Source organism: Biomphalaria glabrata, chromosome 1 (genome assembly GCF_947242115.1).
Source record: "Biomphalaria glabrata chromosome 1, xgBioGlab47.1, whole genome shotgun sequence".
Classification (NCBI taxonomy): Eukaryota; Metazoa; Mollusca; class Gastropoda; family Planorbidae; genus Biomphalaria; species Biomphalaria glabrata.
In genome coordinates this window covers 63,893,023-63,914,824 of record NC_074711.1, presented here as the reverse complement: position 1 = coordinate 63,914,824, position 21,802 = coordinate 63,893,023, and the positions used below count along the sequence as shown (strand labels likewise).

Genomic DNA, 21,802 nt, shown 5'->3' with positions numbered 1-21,802 from the left:
CGCCCTGCTGTTTCAACTTTTCACTTAAACACACTTGCATAAAAATACGAAGACACACTATTTCATAATCTTTCTTTTACAAGTAAGCCAACACACACACATATACGCACTCACACAGGCACAGGTTGTCTCTCATCGTGGGAAAGGAAACAGACTTGGAGCAAACGTAACATCCTCAGGCACGTGCAGCGGTCGTCTGCCGGTTATGTCATAGTCATTCAAGACGTGAGCAAATTGCCTGACATGTGTTCTCCTAAACACACTCACACCTACTTATTTACATTCAAACACACACACACACACACCTAGTATGATCAAACACACACACACCTAGTATGATCAAACACACACACACACACACCTAGTATGATCAAACACACACACACACACATCTAGTATGATCAAACACACACGCACACACACCTAGTATGATCAAACACACACACACACACCTAGTATGATCAAACACACACACACACACACACCTAGTATGATCAAACACACACACACACATCTAGTATGATCAAACACACACGCACACACACCTAGTATGATCAAACACACACACACACACACCTAGTATGATCAAACACACACACATACACACACACCTAGTATGATCAAACACACACACACACACACACCTAGTATGATCAAACACACACACACACCTAGTATGATCAAACACACACACACATACACCTAGTATGATCAAACACACACACACCTAGTATGATCAAACACACACACACACACACCTAGTATGATCAAACACACACACACACCTAGTATGATCAAACACACACACACACACCTAGTATGATCAAAAACACACACACACACCTAGTATGATCAAACACACACACACACACACACCTAGTATGATCAAACACACACACACACACCTAGTATGATCAAACACACACACACCTAGTATGATCAAACACACACACACACACCTAGTATGATCAAACACACAGACACAAACACCTAGTATGATCAAACACACACACACACCTAGTATGATCAAACACATACACACACACACCTAGTATGATCAAACACACACACACACACACCTAGTATGATCAAACACACACACACACACACACCTAGTATGATCAAACACACACACACACCTAGTATGATCAAACACACACACACACACCTAGTATGATCAAACACACACACACACACCTAGTATGATCAAACACACACACACACACCTAGTATGATCAAACACACACACACACACCTAGTATGATCAAACACACACACACACCTAGTATGATCAAACACACACACACAAACACCTAGTATGATCAAACACACACACACACCTAGTATGATCAAACACATACACACACACACCTAGTATGATCAAACACACACACACACACACCTAGTATGATCAAACACACACACACACACACACCTAGTATGATCAAACACACACACACACCTAGTATGATCAAACACACACACACACACCTAGTATGATCAAACACACACACACACACCTAGTATGATCAAACACACACACACACACCTAGTATGATCAAACACACACACACACACCTAGTATGATCAAACACACACACACACCTAGTATGATCAAACACACACACACACACCTAGTATGATCAAACACACACACACAAACACCTAGTATGATCAAACACACACACACACACCTAGTATGATCAAACACACACACACCTAGTATGATCAAACACACACACACACACCTAGTATGATCAAACACACAGACACACACACCTAGTATGATCAAACACACACACACACACAACCTAGTATGATCAAACACACACACACCTAGTATGATCAAACACACACACACACACACACCTAGTATGATCAAACACACACACACACACCTAGTATGATCAAACACACACACACACCTAGTATGATCAAACACACACACACACACCTAGTATGATCAAACACACACACACACACCTAGTATGATCAAACACACACACACACACACCTAGTATGATCAAACACACACACACACACCTAGTATGATCAAACACACACACACACACCTAGTATGATCAAACACACATACACACCTAGTATGATCAAACACACACACACACCTAGTATGATCAAACACACACACACACACACACCTAGTATGATCAACACACACACACACACCTAGTATGATCAAACACACACACACACACCCAGTATGATCAAACACACACACACCTAGTATGATCAAACACACACACACACCTAGTATGATCAAACACACACACACACACACCTAGTATGATCAAACACACACACACACCTAGTATGATCAAACACACACACACACCTAGTATGATCAAACACACACACACACCTAGTATGATCAAACACACACACACACCTAGTATGATCAAACACACACACACACCTAGTATGATCAAACACACACACACACCTAGTATGATCAAACACACACACACACACACCTAGTATGATCAAACACACACACACACCTAGTATGATCAAACACACACACACACCTAGTATGATTAAACACACACACACACCTAGTATGATCAAACACACACACACACACACACACCTAGTATGATCAAACACACACACACACCTAGTATGATCAAACACACACACACACACACACACACACCTAGTATGATCAAACACACACACACACCTAGTATGATCAAACACACACACACACACACCTAGTATGATCAAACACACACACACCTAGTATGATCAAACACACACACACACCTAGTATGATCAAACACACACACACACACACCTAGTATGATCAAACACACACCTAGTATGATCAAACACACACACACACACCTACTATGATCAAACACACACACACCTAGTATGATCAAACACACACACACACCTAGTATGATCAAACACACACACACACACACCTAGTATGATCAAACACACACACACACCTAGTATGATCAAACACACACACACACCTAGTATGATCAAACACACACACACACACCTAGTATGATCAAACACACACACACACCTAGTATGATCAAACACACACACACACCTAGTATGATCAAACACACACACACACACCTAGTATGATCAAACACACACACACACACCTAGTATGATCAAACACACACACACACACCTAGTATGATCAAACACACACACACACCTAGTATGATCAAACACACACACACACACCTAGTATGATCAAACACACACACACACCTAGTATGATCAAACACACACACACACCTAGTATGATCAAACACACACACACACACACACACACACACCTAGTATGATCAAACACACACACACCTAGTATGATCAAACACACACACACACCTAGTATGATCAAACACACACACACACACACCTAGTATGATCAAACACACACACACACACCTAGTATGATCAAACACACACACACACACCTAGTATGATCAAACACACACACACACACACACACACCTAGTATGATCAAACACACACACACACACACACACACCTAGTATGATCAAACACACACACACACCTAGTATGATCAAACACACACACACACCTAGTATGATCAAACACACACACACACACCTAGTATGATCAAACACACACACACACCTAGTATGATCAAACACACACACACACCTAGTATGATCAAACACACACACACACACCTAGTATGATCAAACACACACACACACCTAGTATGATCAAACACACACACACACCTAGTATGATCAAACACACACACACACCTAGTATGATCAAACACACACACACACCTAGTATGATCAAATTGCTGAGTTTGAACTAAGTCGAAAACAGCTCACTTGTAAGTAGGCTACAGAGTACTACAGAGTACTACAGAGTACTACAGAGTACTAAAGAGTACTACACAGTACTACACAGTACTACACAGTACTACAGAGTACTACACAGTACTACAGAGTACTACAGAGTACTACAGAGTGATTTGTTAGAAGCTTCCCTAGTCAACAAGAAAAATATTCAAAATATACTTTCTACAAAAAGATAATAACTCCTTTATACAACTTCTAGATCGATAATTTTCTCTGAATAACCCAAGAGAGGTTATATTTCATTTCGAGGGAGTGGGGTTTGAACCCTAAGGAACCCCCTGGTTACGCCCATGATGCTTATAATAGTTTGGACCAATAAAATTATCTTATCTTTTTATGTTTGAATGGGTCTTTAAAGATACACTTATTTTAGATCTTAATGTTTACGAAATGTTTTGTTCAAGCTGGCCACCATACATTACAAAGTTGCAGTTCTTTAAAGTCTCCACTTCAGCACGTCTCACAAACAATCTAACGGCTGTTGTTCCAGGGCGATCACACCCACTTCCTGACCCCCCTTCCCCCAGATTCTATACAATGAACATTCCACGTGAGATGGGGCGCCGGGCAAGAAAGGACGTTGATGCATGCAAAAGTTCGGAGACATCAGGATACGCCACATTCCACACTAGGACTGCGATGACAGGTGGTGTGGTCAGCCACGGCACACGAGTCTTTGAACAAGAGAATGACCTTATGGCCTAGGCAGTGGAGATTGAACTATTTGGGGGCCCCTGCATTTTGACATTCGACATCATGACATAAGATAATGGCTTAATATTTAATGTAAAAAAAAAAAAATTCGAACTCATTTTCAAATTCTCCCTCCCCCCCCCCCCCCCCAATCATACGCCACTGGGCCTAGGTCAGTTATTGGACTGCACAGTTGAAGAAGTAAGTTTAGTTAAGCTGGTGAGAAAGAAAATTAGTTAAAGAGGGGAAAATGGTGGGGGGAGCAAAATAAGGAAAGACTAGAAGCTATAGATATTGTGCAAGCTGAATCTTGATATGACTGTAGAATAGATTATTTAACTGATATCATTGTAAATGTAGAATCCTTCCTCCTAGATATGCTTTGTTCTTTTCTTTCGTAATGTGTCTTTATAAATTGCTTGCTGAGTTTTTCATTTTAAGCCCCGCCGCCATGCACTATTTCTAGTATTGAAAGCCAACAAAATGCATATTCTAAATTATCTACAGTGCATTTTCCTGCTATTAAAAAGTCTGATTTCGAAAACCTAATGTGATATTCTTACTGACTTAGACCCTCCAGCATCGTTCGGCGCATTTGCCGTTAAGCTGCTTCCACAAAAATCTAACCCTGGTAGGGGGTTTTAAACTCAACCCCCCCCCCCGGTAGGCGTTTTTAAACTCAAAACCCCCTGGTAGGGGTTTTTAAACTCAAAACCCTCTTGACTGCGCTGGGGCAAGTGATGGTTTAGTATTAAAATCTCACCTAAAATAAACAAAATCAAAGCAAAAAATTAGTTACTAAAGCCCGTCTCATTTCAACCCCCCCCCCCGACTACGCCCATGATTATTATTATATAGCGCTTATTATACAAATAAACAAATCAGTGTAGATTACTCTCCAAAGAATGACTATCTACCCAATTCATTTTCTTTTATCCAAAATTCTCCATAATCAGTGATTCGTAGTTCTACACCCGACGGATAACAGTTCCTGTTAAACAAATTGTTGACATTGTCCTAGATTGACTTATTTGACTTCTTACAATGAAACGCAGAACGCTATTTGAAGAACAAAAAACAAGGTTACAAAGACAGTTTGTGTGGAAACACTAACTCAAAATCGACCTCCGAAGTTGTCCACCTAGAGTCTTCACGAGGATTCGAACACGGGACTTCCGGTTCCAAGTACTTAACCCCTCAGCCACAGCATCTCCATATATTCATTAGCGTACACTTATATTTTTTTTAAAATAATAATTATTAACCTTATCCATACATTCAAAATTAATAACATGTTACATGGATGGCTGCCTGGTCGTGCGGTTTGCACGCTGGACTGTCGTTCGGACTTATCGATGGTCCCGGGTTCAAACCCTGCCCGCTCCCATCCCCCGTCGTCCTGCGGGAGGTTTGGACTAGGAAGTAATTATCTTCAACTCTGAAGGAACATCCGAAATAAGTAAAACATTTTACAAACAAAACAAACATTTTACATGTAATATAGAGAAACTACAAAAGTTTTTTTCTTCTTACAAAATTAGATAAATTGGCAACACGAAAAAAAAAAATTCTTGACCTATTTTAGTTAGGTAGTGAGCTAGTTAGAAATGAGTTGAAAGACTTGGAGTTCTTGGACCAGACATTCCCCTCGCAAAATATAAATTAATATCTCGTTTGCCATTCGTCATACAAACTAGATCTCGACCTAGTTCTAGATCTTGAATCACGTGTCTGTCAACCAGTTGTATGTCAACTAGTTTTCTGTGAAAAACGTTTTCACAGAAAAGTTGTCGGCGAACCACATGTTTGTCAATCAGTGATCTGTGATTTGCATTTTTGTCAACCATTTGTCAGTGAAACACGTCTTCACGTGTTTGTCAAGCTGTTGTCAGTGAAACACGTCTTCACGTGTTTGTCAAGCTGTTGTCAGTGAACCACGTGGTTGTCAACCAGTTGTCAGCGAACCACGTGGTTGTCAACCTCATTAAACCGTTTTACTGGTCATTTGTATTGTTAAACAATTGTCCGATACAACAAATGTCCTAGAAACGGGAACGAATCGTTGAAACTGTTGTCACGATCCCTCTGAAAACGACATTTTTCCCTCAAAGGTGCGACTACATGCAAGGGAAGTTATCATTACAAATAATACATCTTTGATCCCGAATCATGTATTCCCCTTGCTCCAATTTCCTTTTATTGTTTAAGGAAAGGTGAAATTGTAGTTTGAAAATGTTATTGTCCATTAAGTTTAAACTTTATATGTGGAACAAGTCAAACAATATATTACAATATACTTAGCTATACAATTTCTCCTCAGTCCCAACATGTTTAAGTTTAATGATAAAGATATATATTTTTTTTAAATTTTAGCAGATAGTAGGGTTAATTTAATAAAAAATAATAAACACAGAGCCTAATATAAAATTGGTATACTTAAGCTGTCTAGCTTAATACCCATTACTATGTATGATTATACCTAGGTCCCAACGTATTTGTAACGCCAAATCAAATCTTCCATGACGTCCATCCTGCCGGGTCAATAATTGCTTCTGTCCAAATTTTGCAGTACGCCAGAATATGACAGAGACTCCAAATTGTCCATCCTGTCCCAAACATGATGTAAGGAACTTTGTACCAGAGGCTTAGACTGCTTTGATGTAAGGAACTTTGTACCAGAGGCTTAGACTGCTTTGATGTAAGGAACTTTGTACCAGAGGCTTAGACTGCTTTGATGTAAGGAACTACTTTGTAGGTTTATTGTAATTGTGGCTAGCCCTAATCACACTATGCGTTGGCGGTGACGTTTGTTACTTCCTCTGTTACAAATCACTATATTCTTTAAATAAAATGCAAGACCAAAGCTGTGATGGTGCTTCTAATATGAATGAACAGTGCCATACCAATCAGTCAACCAAAGAATATCTAAAATGAAGTGATTTGATAAAAAGTTTGTGAGTGTGAAAAGGAGGCTTCTGAAGTAGCTCGATCTTGGAATTTGATGAACCTATCTCTAATTTAGTGAAGAGATAATTGAAGATGCAGAGTCTTTCGAAGTTAAAAATGTTACCGAACTAGCGATGTCATTGTTTCTTTATTCTTTATTACATGACAGATTTGTGAGCATAAAAATTGTCAGCATTTTTCAGTCGTCAATGCTCAGTTTCAAGTGCAAACGACAAAAAATGATACTTCTAGTCTCATCTTATCCAGATAATATTACCAAAGTTGTTCAGAGATGAAATCCTTCAAAGAAGCCTACCAAAAAGACATTAAGTCTGTTTCCATTACGAGATTTGGCTTTAAAAAATTATAGATAACAAAATTTTAAATCAAGTTTTCTAAACTTTGTTTCAGCTTGCCTGTGACAGTTTGTTCAGAAGAGCGGTCCTTCTCCAAGTTTCGACGGATACAAAAAAATATTGAAGAAGTTCTATGACACAGAGAAAGTTGGCTTCACTTGATGTTTTTCCATCGAGGGAGAAACAGCTAACAGTTTAGAAATAGATGCACTGATTTTGGACTTTGCTAATCAGAAGGCCAGAAAATTAAATTTTAGTAAATGAGTGTGAGCTCTTAATTTTTACTGTTAATTAACTGATTTATATAGAACTTGATTATAGTTTTAATTAATGTTTAATAGTTTGACACATAGAATCGTTTTCGGAATGAAAATGTATAATGGAAAACAAGAACTAGTAAAACATGTTTGTTCATTAAAAACACCTTTTAGTTGTTAAAGAAATTATAGAAACATTGAATTTATCACACTTTTATTTCTACGAGTTATAGCTGAGACAAAGGTTATGATTTTATGGCCTGGAAAATGTACCGATACATACAAGCTACTCAATATTTTATGTCACACACTAAATTTGTCTTATGGAAAAAAAAAGGGGGGGGGGGCACCACATAGGCTATTCTTGAATTAGGGTTCACGGGTACCTGAGTGTAAGGTGTAAGCGCACTTAATTACATGCAGGCAGTTAGGGCATATATCTATATTCTATAAATATAATCTCGATGTACTTACTTACTTAGACTTAGGTCCTCCCGCGCCGTTCGGCGCATTGGGCAGCAAGCTGTCTCTAAAAAGATCTGTCGTTGGCAATGTCTGAAGCCTTCTGCCACCTGGTGTCCGCTGTTCTGAGGTCCTCCATGAAGGTGTGGCGCCAAGTAATACGAGGACGTTCCTGTTTGCGCTTTCCTCGTATTGGCCTCCATATCATCGAAACTCTTGGTATGCGTAGTTCATTTTGTCGTAGAACCTCACTAAGTGTTCGACTTCCAGTTCGGCCTTGTTTGAGACTCGATCTGTGTAACTGACTCCCAAAATCCATCTCAGCCATTTCTGTTGAGCCATATTTAGCCTTTTCTCAATTTTGACAGATGACTTCCATGTCTCATATGCATATGTTGCTGTTGGGATGACGATTGTGTTAAGGTGTATTTTTGTCTCGGGCCCAATGGCTTGGCTTGTCCAAATAGGCTGCAGCCTTTGGAAAATGCTCCCTGCCTTTCCTATTCGGCACAATACATCATGGTAGGCCTCCCCATCATTTGTTATGATGCTGCCAAGGTAAGTGAACTTGTCCAACTCTTTAAGCTTTGACTCGCCAAGTCTGACGGGGACAACCTTTGCCTTATATCCAACTCGCAAAATGTTGATCTTATCTAAGTTTATGCGGAGGCCAATTTTGGGTGATTTTCTATCTAGGCTCTCCGCCATTTCTTGTATGCCTTTATTTGTAGCCCCGAGTAGTGCAACGCCATCAGCAAAGTCCAAGTCCGTCATTCGATTTTGTTCACGCCATGGAATACCAAAGGCAGTCTTGTTCATCGCTCTCCTCATTATGTAGTCGATGGCTAGGAGGAAAAGTGTGATAGTATCCACCGAGAATCAGTATGGAAAATAGTTAGAGAATATGGCATCCCAGAAAAATTGGTCCAGATCCTACAACACCTATACAGTCAGTCTAGTTGCTGCATTAAAACAGAAGAAGGAACAACCGAGTTTTTCAGCATCGAGACAGGTGTGAGACAGGGGTGCATCTTATCTAGATGTACATCTTGTTTAATTTCTTATAATTTTTTAAAGCGCAATTTCAATAGATCAGTATTTTTTTTTAAAGAAAATGGATAAAATATAGAGTCTAGATAAAAATTACGAAGTCTCAATTCTAATAAACATGACAAGTAGATCAAACAGAAAATAAGATAACTTTGGTAAAAAATGCGAAACTAAATAAAGATATAGACCTATATATTTAGTTAATATTTACTAACACTTGCAAAACTTCCGGTCTAGAGTCTAATTATAGAGTCTAGTGGAAGTAGGTCGATTAGTCTTAGAATCTGTTGTTGTTGTATTAAAATTTTATTTACTTAAAGTCTACTAAAGCTCTAACCATGGGTAAAGGATTCAACAATTACATGACCAAGAAGTTTTTCCATCCAGCCAGCAAAGATAATATAAAAAGGGTAAGTACCGAGTACCGTAACTTCACTGGACTTATAATATAAATATAAGTATAAGCTGAGTAACTTGGACTTGAGTAAGTCACTAATAACTAATTAGTAAGTCGTCTACTGAGTCACACTAGTTATACTTATACTTATACTACTGTTATTAGTCACTTATTAGTGTTATACTAATACTGTAACTATAGACTATAGACACTATAGTAATAGTAGTGTAAAAAATTAGTAGTAATGACTAGAGTAGTATTACTAACAGTAACTGAGTAAGTGACCTGATAATGATATACTATACATATAATCTAGATAGATATATTAATATATTATATATCATTATCTAGAATCTAGATCTAAAATCTAAAGTCAAAGTTCTAAGTTCTAAGTCTTAAGTTAATTTAGACTCTTAGACTTAAGTCACTTAAGATACTAGTAACAAATCTAGATGTAGATCTATCTTAGGCTAGATTTAGAGTTTAGACTCTGACTCTATACTCTATTACTATAAAAGTATAAGTTTTACACATTATTTCATCCACACCCAATCTCAGATTAAGCTGAAATTTCGCACAATTATTTCTTTTGTCTGACAACACAAGAATCAATAAAATAAATAAAAAATTAACCAATTAGTTAGTTAACTATTGGTAATTAATTGATTTGTTTGGAGTCTTGAACAAGGGAACTGGTCTAGAAAAGTTATATGATCATAGCGCATTGAGAAAACTTAAGCTAAACAAAAACTATTGGTGAATATATCTCTAATTGCACAGATTTATTATATCTATGTTAATTGTACATATAATTACATGACTGATCCAAAGTAATTGATACAATTAAACTTAATATAAGCTTTGTTTTTTTTTTTAAAGTATTTTAAAAGTTTTTCTTGTTTATTTTTAGAAATGGATGGCAGAACAGAAAACAGCTTTTGAAAAAAAACAGCAAGAAGAGCTATTAGCCCAGTACCAAAAAGAGCAGGAGGTCCTTAGTAACAGGTTTCTGTGTAGAGATTTATAAACAGTAGAAACATGAAAATTAATTAAGTCTAGGGACTGCCAACACACATTCATTAAAATCAAATTTGTTAAGTCCAAAGAAAGAAAGATATTCTTTACATTTGATTTACAGATGATACTGAGAGGATACAATGATCATATTTAAAATTTGCCTAGAGACTTCATAAGAATCTTTTAGTGTGATATACATAATATCTATTAAAATCAAGGTGTTCAAAAGCTCATCATCAAAAATACCTCCTTGTTAAGGCATTTAATTTTTATGTTTTAGGAAACATTCTGATAATCACATTTTAATGCATTTAATGACAAAAAATGTTTTTCAATAACTTGAGAATTGACTGATAAGCACACTTCATGTAATCTCTAGTACTTTTTTATTAGCAGTTTTATAGATCAGTAAATTTAGTAAAGTAACAAAAAAAAAGTTAATTGCAATATTTTTTACTGTTATAGCAGGAGTAATAATGGGTGTAATATATGCTGTATTGTAACATAAAGCAGCTAACAGGCAATACAAACTTGATAATTTACATCTATGTCTTTAGTCCGGGGGGGGGGGGGGGGGGAATTAAAAATGGATAATGTTGCAGAATCCAGACTAATTGAAATTCACTGCACTCTTTACACATACCTGGTGGTAGCTACTTTAAACTCTTATGTACAGCTAATAAGTGAATTAATAAATGAATTACTTTCCTTTGGAGTATACATATCATTTAGTTTTAGTTTTTTGTTAATTGTCTTTTATTTTAAAGCACTGTTTCTGTTGCTTAACTAAAAAAGAATACTAATTAATTTATTTTTCAAATTACTTTCATAGAGCACTGCTAGGTGATGAAAAGGCTAAACTAGGATTGAGTTTCCTGTATGATGCTCCACCAGGGCTTAAGAAGAAAGAGGTATTTTTTTGTTTATTTCTGTAGATTTCATGTGACTATGTTTAATTTCATATACATTTTTAAATTTCTTGATTGACTATATAAGTACTATATCCCTGTTTCTTTGTTTTTAAAACTCATTTTCAAAATATTTTGCCATTCAAAGAGTGAATTATTTTCTTTGCAGGAATCTGAAGGAACACAAGAAATCAAGTTTGAATGGCAAAGAAAATATAATGCTCCCAGAGAAGCGTAAGTTTGAGTGTCCTGTTGGACATATATACATTCATACATACATACTGAGCTTGAATGTAAATATGTTGAATATGTATGAGCTTGAATGTGTGTGTGTTTTTTTTGTTTTTTTTTTTGTTGAAGCAAGATTTTGAACATGAGTGGACATATTAGCTATTATTATGCTGAAGGGGAGGCAGTTATATATGTTAGAATAGTTTGAATTTTGAGTAATTGCTAATTACTGTTTTTGTTATATTTTGACCAACAGTAGTTGTATCATAATTATTTATAATTATCTTTTTTTTTCTCTATTGTTTTTTTTTAGTTATGCTAAAGATGATGACACCATTCGAGATCAGCCTTTTGGAATTGAAGTTAGAAATGTTCGTTGTATTAAGTGTCGCCAGTGGGGTCATGTAAACACTGATAAAATTTGTCCTCTTTATGGACAAAATCTAACTGCTGAGCCTGAACTACGTAAATACTTTTTCTTTCTTCATTGGGATCTACAGTATTAAATATCACTTTTATTCTATAGTTTTTTTTTTTTTTTTTTTTTTTTTATGGGCCTTTCACAAAATCATTTTTATAATTATTTTCACAGCTAAGTCTAACAGTCTCAGTTTATTAGATGGGCTTAGGGAAGATGGATTTACTTTAAAGAACAGCGTGCTGAACAGAATGATGGAATCAGAATCAAGTGATCAGGTATATATATATATTGTTTTTTTGCATTCAAATAAAATGACACATCTATTGTGGGAAAGAATTATTGAACCCTATATGATTTGATTTTATCTTCTGGAAAAATATACTTTTAAAAGTATGATTATTTCTGTGAAGAAAGAAGATCTGTGATAAAATCTTATTGCCTTTTGCAAGTTGGATTGCATATCACTAGACCAAAAAAAGGCTCTAATTAGACAGAGATAGCAAAACAAAAAACAAATGCACTGATGGGAATTTTCCAAAACATTTCTGAATTCCGAAAATTTCTTCTGATCCGATTTTCTAGCAAAAAAATCTGAAATTTTCCAGACATTTAAATAAAAAATCCGATTTAATTGTTTTTTCATTTTTGGAAGAATGCGAAATAAGATTTTTGATTTGTTTTGAACATGCGCACACAGTTAAAGTTCTATTTTGTTAAAAATCTTGTGTTACCATATTGTCTTACAAGTCTAGATCTCGGTCTAGACTAGAGTGACTAGAGTGGTTTGAATCAGTCTAGATAGATATATTCTAAATAAGCTATCTAGTTTCTATAATTTGAATACTTTTGGTCTCGATTATCTAGATCTAGAGCATCTAGATTTCAATGGCTGCTTGCCAGCTTTTGAAAAGTGCAGAAAAGTATCAGAGTATCATGATGCCTGGCCGCTATTAATTTTTGCTCTGTTGTTACAATGGCCCCTAGATTTTATCTAAATTGAACCCTGTCTGCTGACTTCCATGAGTTCAAATGGGATTAGATTTAGACATCTAGATCTATTATAAGAATTATAAGATCTAGATCTAGTAGAGCTACCGGCCATCTATATAGATTTTATAGATGTAGGCCTACTTTACATGACTATAGTGAGTTACTAAGAATAAGTCTGATAGAATATAGATCTAATAATAATATATTAGATCTAGAGTCACTAGAGATGTAGATCCAAGTTATTAGATTTAAATAGATCTAGATCTATAGTTGAAATATATATTAAAGTTTTTTCTATATCTAACTAATAACTAATCATTACTAATGCTTTAAAAGCCCAGTGTGGTAGAGATCCACTTCTTATAAACAACTTATATCTGCATGAAAAAAAGTCACATAAGGAAGCCTCAATATGCAGTTTTATTACTAAACATTCTCTTCCTCTAAGCATTGCTCTTCATCTGGTTGTTCTTGCTGGCCTTGCTTAAGAACTCAGCAGAGATTCAGCAGCTTTCTTTGAATAGCTTTTCAAAGAATTTTTGGTGGACTTCATGTACAAAGTTTAATAAACAGTTTGTCCTGTACAAAATTTAATAATCAGTGAAACAAACAGAAGTGTAGCTCATACTTATGAAGTATTTCCAAAACTCAAGCATGTTTTGATTTTCAAACACATTTACTCTTTAAAGTTGTTTGAGAGAGAAGTTGGAGGTTGTGAAACAGTGAGCAGTCATGTCACCCTTACCCCTTCTTCCTTTTCATCCAATAGTTATAGAATGATTTACCAATTGTACAAGCATCACACAAGATAAAACAGGAACAATAAACTTATTGATTCTTTTCTATACAGCACAAAATACTTTCACAAGAAGATGAAGATGATCCAGAAGTCAAATTCTTGAAAACTCTTACTCCAAAACAAAAAAAGAAATTGCTTAAGTGAGTACATTTTTTTTTCATCCATGGAGAGACTAATTTTTTAGATAATCTTAAGGTCATCTGTTAATTGAAATTCCTGGAGTCAGCCATTGAAGCCTACGTCTAGCTCTTCTATTTAAAAAAACATAATAAAAAAACATAATAATTCTTATAAAACTTTGAAGGTGGATGTGGACCACAGGTTTAGAAATTGTAAGATATCTTTACTTCCAGCACTTGCTAAAGTTGTTTTTCTCACAAGAGTAGATACTGAAGACTAAAAAGTAAAGATGCGATAATACATTAAACACTAAACCATAACTACATAAAGAAACGAATAAAATACCCAGAAAGACACAAATATCAGGCACATTTCTTAAATCAGTTGGTACAAGTACTTCTTCCCTAATGCCATTAGAGCAGGGGTTCTCAACCTGTGGGTCGCGATCCCCTTGGGGGTCGAATGACGATTTTTCAGGGGTCACCTAAGACCATCAAAAATATGGATTGTTTTTGACTATTCTTCTATTGCTGGATGTGTGTGTGTGGAGGGGGTTGCGGCAGAGTGGGGGATTGTAAAAAGGGGTTGCCTGGCTTAAAAGGTTGAGAACCGCTGCATTAGAGCATGGAATGTGTTGCCTAAAGTAGCCAAGAAAACCAATTAATTAGCATAGTTTAACTCTTTAATTAATATGTCATGCATGACTAGATTAACACCTGGATATGCGTAATTACCTTCAATAAGGAAGTCAAGAAAAATTATTGTAACAATCTCAACTTGTTTAAGAGCTAGATAAAAGAATATTTTATGATTTCATTCAAACATTTAATTTTTCATTTGAAATCTTTTTATTTTGCCAAATATTTTCTGCCTTCAGCTAAATGAAAAAAAAGTAAGAAACTAAGGAAAGAAATGGCTATTGTTAATTAAATAAAGGAATTGCTTCTTTTCATTGGAAGTCATTTCAAAATCTAATACTTTAAAGGCTAAATATTATTATAATGACTTTTGATTTTTGTTAAATCAATATTGGCTGATATTTATTACACACATATATGTAAAAAAAAATATAAATGAAAACTCTCTTTGTTTAGTAAAAACAAAAAAAAATAAAATTAGGTACCCTTTTCAGATCATGCAATATATAGGGCAGAGGAAGTAAAGGGGATCTGTTTCTAAGGCCAACTGTTAATGAGGGTGCCATGCAGCCAACATAATGACCAACTGTCTTTACTTTCCTCAAGTAAGGTCAGGCACTCATCTGAGTTGAATGGACTCAGGGCCATCCTAACAATCTAGAAGTTCAAACTATCAGTCTTTACTGAGATTCCAGCCTAAGACCCCTCAGTTCCTAGGCCAAGAGCTTTGCCACTCAGCCACTATGTTCCCCTTCTACATTTACCGATTACCCCAATACTATAGTGTGGATTTCAATTGATGTTAACTTGCTGTAAGAGGTCATGACACTGACTTGTGACAAAAGTTTTTCACTTGTTTACATTTGGACTTCCAACCTAAGTTAGACAGTTTTACTGCAGACATTTCATTGCTTGGTTTCTCTCTGAGGTGGAATTCTAATTTGTGAATTTTTAAATTGACTTTTTAATTATTTTTTATTTACATACCTCTAATGTTCAAATCATTTTTTAACACTTAAAAAATGTCTCTAGTCTTTTCAATTTTTGTGTATGTCAAAACATATTTTGAGAATTTTTAAACTTAAGCCTTATGTAAATCTGGTATCCTGTTTGAATCATGCATAATCTTGTCTAAAAGAGCCTATTTTATTTCATGGAATCATTTAGTTGGTTTTAAATTAGTTTCTTTTGATATCTTGTAGGAAACTGACAAAATTACAAGCCAAGTCTGGAGGAGAAAGCAGTAAAAAAAGAAACAAGAAAAGTAAAAAACATCAAAGACAAGAGAGTGAAAGTGATTCATCAGGTACACTTGAGAAACATGGCTGTAGATATTAAGTGTTGTCATTTTTCTAACATTTTTGTCAAAGTAAAATACAAAGATCATCTGTGTTTGAGTTAAGACTTTTATAAAGTATTTTATCAACGTTTTCCAATTAAAAATTAAATATTTTTTGTATTAAACATCTACATAATTACTAACTAGTTTAGTTGTTACTGTTGACATTAATCAATTGACAGCAAAGAGGGAATTATATGAAAACACTAGGTAGTTCTAAATTAATATTGAAATCAAAGTTTTAAAGAAGTTTAATACAAAAAAAATTTTTTTTTTAAACAAACCTCATGTTAAGTGGAATTGTATCAATTAGTTTGGATCAGCCATGTAATTAAATTTGTAATAGATCTAGACTAACAATAATAAATCTGTGCGATTAGAAATATTTTAACCAATTGTTTTTGTTTAGCACAATTTCATGCTTTTAGCTTCCTCACTACACTATGATCCTATCACTTGTCTGGTCCAGTTGAAAAGGGTTATAGGGGAGAAAGAACAGGGTATCTCTGTGATTGCTTTTTAAATGTATGTATAACATTTTTTAAAAAGTATGCGACCTGAATTCGAACTTGAGGGCTAAGACCTCCTCAGCCTCATCAAACCAATACAGTAAACACTGTGCAGGGATCTGCTTATGAAATTAGGTTTTATAAGTTATTTACAAATTTTTCTTTGTACAAAAAATAAAGGACACTAAGTCAACCTATACCACCTTATCAGTCAAGTAAAATTTCTTTCCCTTGTTCAAGATAGCAAGCAAAATAATTAATTACCAATAGTTAATTAACTAATTGGTTAATTTTTTTTATATTGATTACCGGGTATTGTGTTGGCATGTAAACAAAATAATTGTACAAAATTTCAGCTTGATCCTAGATTGGATGTGGGAGAAATAACCTATTTTACTAGATAGACAGAGTGAGTTGATATAAGCTTTGTAAAAAAAAAAGTAATGGTAACTGGTATTCTTGTTGTCAGCTCTCTCTGATGCCATCCATCTGTTTTACTTTTTCACTTTTATGAATAAGGATGAGCTTGACACTAATTACAGTAAGGGTCCAGCATCAAGGGATGCAACTTTGACAAAACTCATACTGCCAAAATTTACCAAAAACCAGCTATGTCACCCTTTTTTTTTTTTTTTGGTGATCATAAATAAATTGAAAATCAGTATTAGTCAAACCATGTACCTGCTATACTGACATCACAATAGTTGGATTTTTTGGCAATTAGAAGTGAAATACATTAGGAATAAATTAGGAATACATTAACATCTTAGCTTTAAATCTCCAAAATCTCAAAACTAAATGTCCTGCTTCCACTTGCACTGTTGCCAGCAAGAAAGTGGTTTTGGGTGGGGAGGTTGGGGAGATTTCCTTGTCTTTCTGAAAGTGTCTTTTCCTCTCCTTCAAATCTTCAATTTTAATGCTCATGTCAAAAATGATAATTTCTTTTCATACAATGTTGAGTTCCTGGGAATCTAGATTGTGTGTGTGCTAAACTCTTTTAGCTTTTAAATACTTTATTTAAAGTAAGAAATATTAGTTGTACTTACATAATGTATCACTTTTATTTAGTTCAAACCATATTCTGTTGTTTTTCTAGGCTGAAGGGCAATTACCTCAGTCATTTAGATACAATATTTACTTTTCTACTTTTTTTTTTGCAATTAGAACACCTGTTGTTAGATGTCAATAAATAAATAAATATATACATATGGAAGATGTTCTTTCCATTTATTTCACTTGCATTCTAATATAGATTTAGTGCTTATTCAATTTGGATAGGTTTTGTTTTTCTGATTTTGGAGAGGGCAATTAGATGAAGTTGTTCTAAACCATTTTTGTTCTTGTATCCCAGAGTGTACTTAGTGAGATTGACCAGAGTGTACTTAGTGAGATTGACCAGAGTGTACTTAGTGAGATTGACCAGAGTGTACTTAGTGAGATTGACCAGAGTGTACTTAGTGAGATTGACCAGAGTGTACTTAGTGAGATTGACCAGAGTGTACTTAGTGAGATTGACCACAATGTACTTAGTGAGATTGACCAGAGTGTACTTAGTGAGATTGACCACAGTGTACTTAGTGAGATTGAGAATCCTTATTCCATAATGACCTTAAAATGTGACCATGAAATTTGATCAAAACATTTCTGTCTACTTTATACAAACAGAAGCTGAAGTAAAAAGAGAGATGAAATCAATGAAACATTTAAAATCTAGCATTGCTTCTCATTCTGAAAGTAAGTAGACTATTTACACTTTAAAGAAATGTTCCATTAATATACTTTTTTCATAATGTCAGTTACTCATTATAGTTGGCTTAAAAATCTGAGATTCAAACTCAGATCTCTCAGTTTGGAAATCAAGCACTTTTCCCACTCTGCCACCATGTCCTGTATAAAATTTGAATTTTAAAGAAATACAAATTTAACAATAATTTACTCTTTTGATTTTTTTATCTTTTGAAAAGAGGCTGATTACTTAGAAAAATGATAATTTGAAATATTATATATTGTGATACAGTATCATGGCTGTCTCTAGAATTTATAATAAGAGATTATATATATTTATATATATATATATATATAAAATCAGTGTTTGTTGTATTCTAGAACCAGACAATTTTAAAGAGAAACCTTCATCTCTTACCATTGATTGTCCTAGATCTCATTACTAAACAAATACCTGTTCAATATTAGCTTCACCAACTTTAGCCACACAGTCTAGTCTGTACCTTGGACTAAATAGTGTTTTGTTTGACCAGTATCTCATTGTCATCCTAATGGGTCCTGGTCCAAATAGCATTCATTCACATGCTGTCTCCTGATTTCTAAACAAATAGAATAGCATGCAGACAGTAAGTTTTATTTGTCTTCAAAATCCCTTGAGCTAACAGTGTGTAACTGTTGTCCATTAGATCTAGTTCCTGATGATTCACTGTACTCAATCTGCAGAGACTCATCACCGAAACAACTGAATTCATTTCAATAGATTTTTATTTTTGTTAGCTTTTCAAGAGACTTAGGATTGAGATGAGTTCCATAGATCTATAGCTGCAGTTGTTGTGTGGTTAAAGTGTTAGTGTTTCAATCATATTGTTTTTCTGTAGGTTAAAAAAAAAACTGTAAATGTCGAAGAAAGTTCTTGCTCTATCATTAAAATTGCTACAATGGATTGTGTATGTGTCTTTTTGTTTCTTTGTTTGATTGCTTTTTTTTTTCTTTTAACAATTTGTTGTCCTACAAAACTTTTTTTTTAATTATCAAAATTTTATTTTGTTCTCAGCAGATTCCAAGGGAATTTATGATTTCAAAAGGCAAAGAAGATCAAGCTCATTGGATGATGAGAGAGCAACCTCTGGAAGGGGGAATAACAAAGGCAGACACTATATGGGGCAGGACAGACAAACAAACAGTAAAAAACAAGAGCTGAAGGTTGAGGAAGATGAAAGGAAACATAACTCTGGTGTCAGAGATCGAAGCAGGAGAGAGAGGTCCTCCAGTACAGAGAAATCACACAACAGGGCTAATAATTTATGGGAGGGAAAAAAGAAGCATATTGAAGCCAGAAAGAGAGACTTTGATCAAAAGGATACAAAATCACCTGGCGATGAGGCTTTCAGAGGAAAGGGTTGCTATGCAAGGAAGAAAGACAGATCAAGTAGCATAGAAGACAATCACAGAATCAGATCCCCTAGTAGAGAAGAGCGACAAAGAAACAGAGCCCCTAGCATAGAAGTCAGACATAGAAACAGAGCCCCTAGCAATGAAAGAACATTCAAATCACATAACAGTGTAGATATATTTAAAAACAGATCCTCTGACTCTCAAATCAGACGTAGAGATAGATCTAGTAGCACTGAAGTCAGACAAAGAAACAGATCTCCTAGCATTGAAGACCGATTAAGAAACAGATCACGTAGCACTGAAGATAGGCGAAGAAAGAGATCACCTAGCATTGAAGACAGACGAAGAAGTAGATCTCGTAGCATTGAAGACAGGCAAAGAAACAGATCTCGCAGCACAGAAAAATATAAATCAAAGAAAAGTAAACGATGAAGCTCAATGTATTGAATAACAAAATGTACAGATAGAAACACCTAAATGAAAGTCTTAAGAGTTATTGAAAGATTCAAATCTGAAATAATTTCTTTTTTACTGATAAATGTATTGAATGAAATAAATTTTAAATACTGTTTTTTTTTTGTTGTTTTTTTAGTTTCCATTTTGTTTTTAGTCTGTTCTGATTTGATTTTTTAATTAGCTCATTACATTCGTTTTTCCTTGTCAATAACTTTTTTTTTCTTTTAAGAAATTTTTTTTTTTCACATCAAAAATTGTTTGAGCATTTTATATGAACTTACAGCTTTTGGATATTTTAAAATATCAATACTTAAACTAGTAAACTTTGTGATTTGATGACTTAGTTGGCCTCTTTCAGTTGTAGAATGACTATGGTTCATCTTCAACACTTTTTCATGTGACTGTGGAGTCCTACTTTGGAGATATCACAGGTTAAGGTGGCTTTCACTTTGGTGGTAGAGGAGCTGGCCATTTTTCATAAGACTTATTTGGATGTAATCAGAAGAATTATGTGCTTCCTATTATGACATAGCTATCTGCAGTTTAGTTTGGGAACTTTCCTCATTACTCTTATGAAGGTGTGAGTGTAGACTATGTTTTTTTTTTTTTTTTTTTGGTTTTACTTGGGGATATTTTAGATTACAATTCTTTCTTCCACCTAAACCTTATCTGTGTCTTTAAATAGTTGCATCCTCTTTTTTAAAAGTAGATAGTTTGCAACTAAATAGCAACAGGATTGGGCAATAAAAAAAAAACAACATGATAAAGCTGAAGAGTTTAAAAAAAAAAGGAATAAGAAAAACGTAGGTAGTATTTTAACAAAAGTGCATAAAAAGGTGGTGGTGGTGGGGGGGGGGGGGGGTCTTGAACAACTACTTTTTAATTGTATTTAACTATTAAAAAATCATAAAAAAAAAAAGTGAAAATTCTTATTAGCTGTTGAAATTATCTGAGATGTGACACACACTAGTTAATATTTAGCACATAGATAGTTTGTATATCAACATTCTTAGGAAGCTGTTTAAGTTTCTTAATTATTAAATATGTCTGTATTATCTTGATTAGAGACACATCATAGATTATTTTACTTATCTAATTGCACATGAGGTCTAAACTCTTGCCAAGATAATGGATGAATGATGGACATATAAATATCAATTAACATATTTGATGATTTAAAACATTATTTTCTTATTTTCCCTG

At 34.7% G+C, this 21,802-nt stretch overlaps 1 protein-coding gene across 4 annotated transcripts; it reads left to right on the top strand.

Annotated features, from left to right (window-relative positions):
• The first annotated feature begins 9,887 nt into the window (after positions 1–9,887).
• LOC106072584 (corepressor interacting with RBPJ 1-like) lies at positions 9,888–20,714 on the top strand. 4 transcript variants are annotated; one of them, XM_056007498.1, is made up of 10 exons: positions 9,888–10,064; positions 10,962–11,056; positions 11,901–11,979; positions 12,146–12,210; positions 12,521–12,672; positions 12,800–12,903; positions 14,469–14,557; positions 16,378–16,481; positions 18,689–18,757; positions 19,806–20,714. In XM_056007498.1, the coding sequence occupies exons 1-10, from the start codon at positions 9,993–9,995 to the stop codon at positions 20,573–20,575; spliced, it is 1,599 nt and encodes a 532-aa protein (XP_055863473.1). In that variant the 5' UTR covers positions 9,888–9,992; the 3' UTR covers positions 20,576–20,714. The 4 variants fall into 4 exon arrangements, with proteins under 4 accessions (XP_055863473.1, XP_055863490.1, XP_055863464.1 ...); XM_056007489.1 differs by having other exon boundaries at positions 9,889–10,064; positions 19,803–20,714; XM_056007515.1 differs by lacking the exon at positions 18,689–18,757.
• Positions 20,715–21,802: the final 1,088 nt, after the last annotated feature.

Excerpts from the sequence above, each read along its gene's own strand:
- LOC106072584 (XM_056007489.1), top strand. The coding sequence starts at position 9,993 with ATGGGTAAAGGATTCAACAATTACATGACCAAGAAGTTTTTCCATCCA. Across the intron at positions 14,558-16,377 it reads CAAAAAAAGAAATTGCTTAA|GAAACTGACAAAATTACAAG; the intron begins GTGAGTACATTT and ends GATATCTTGTAG. Across the intron at positions 18,758-19,802 it reads CATTGCTTCTCATTCTGAAA|CAGATTCCAAGGGAATTTAT; the intron begins GTAAGTAGACTA and ends TTTTGTTCTCAG.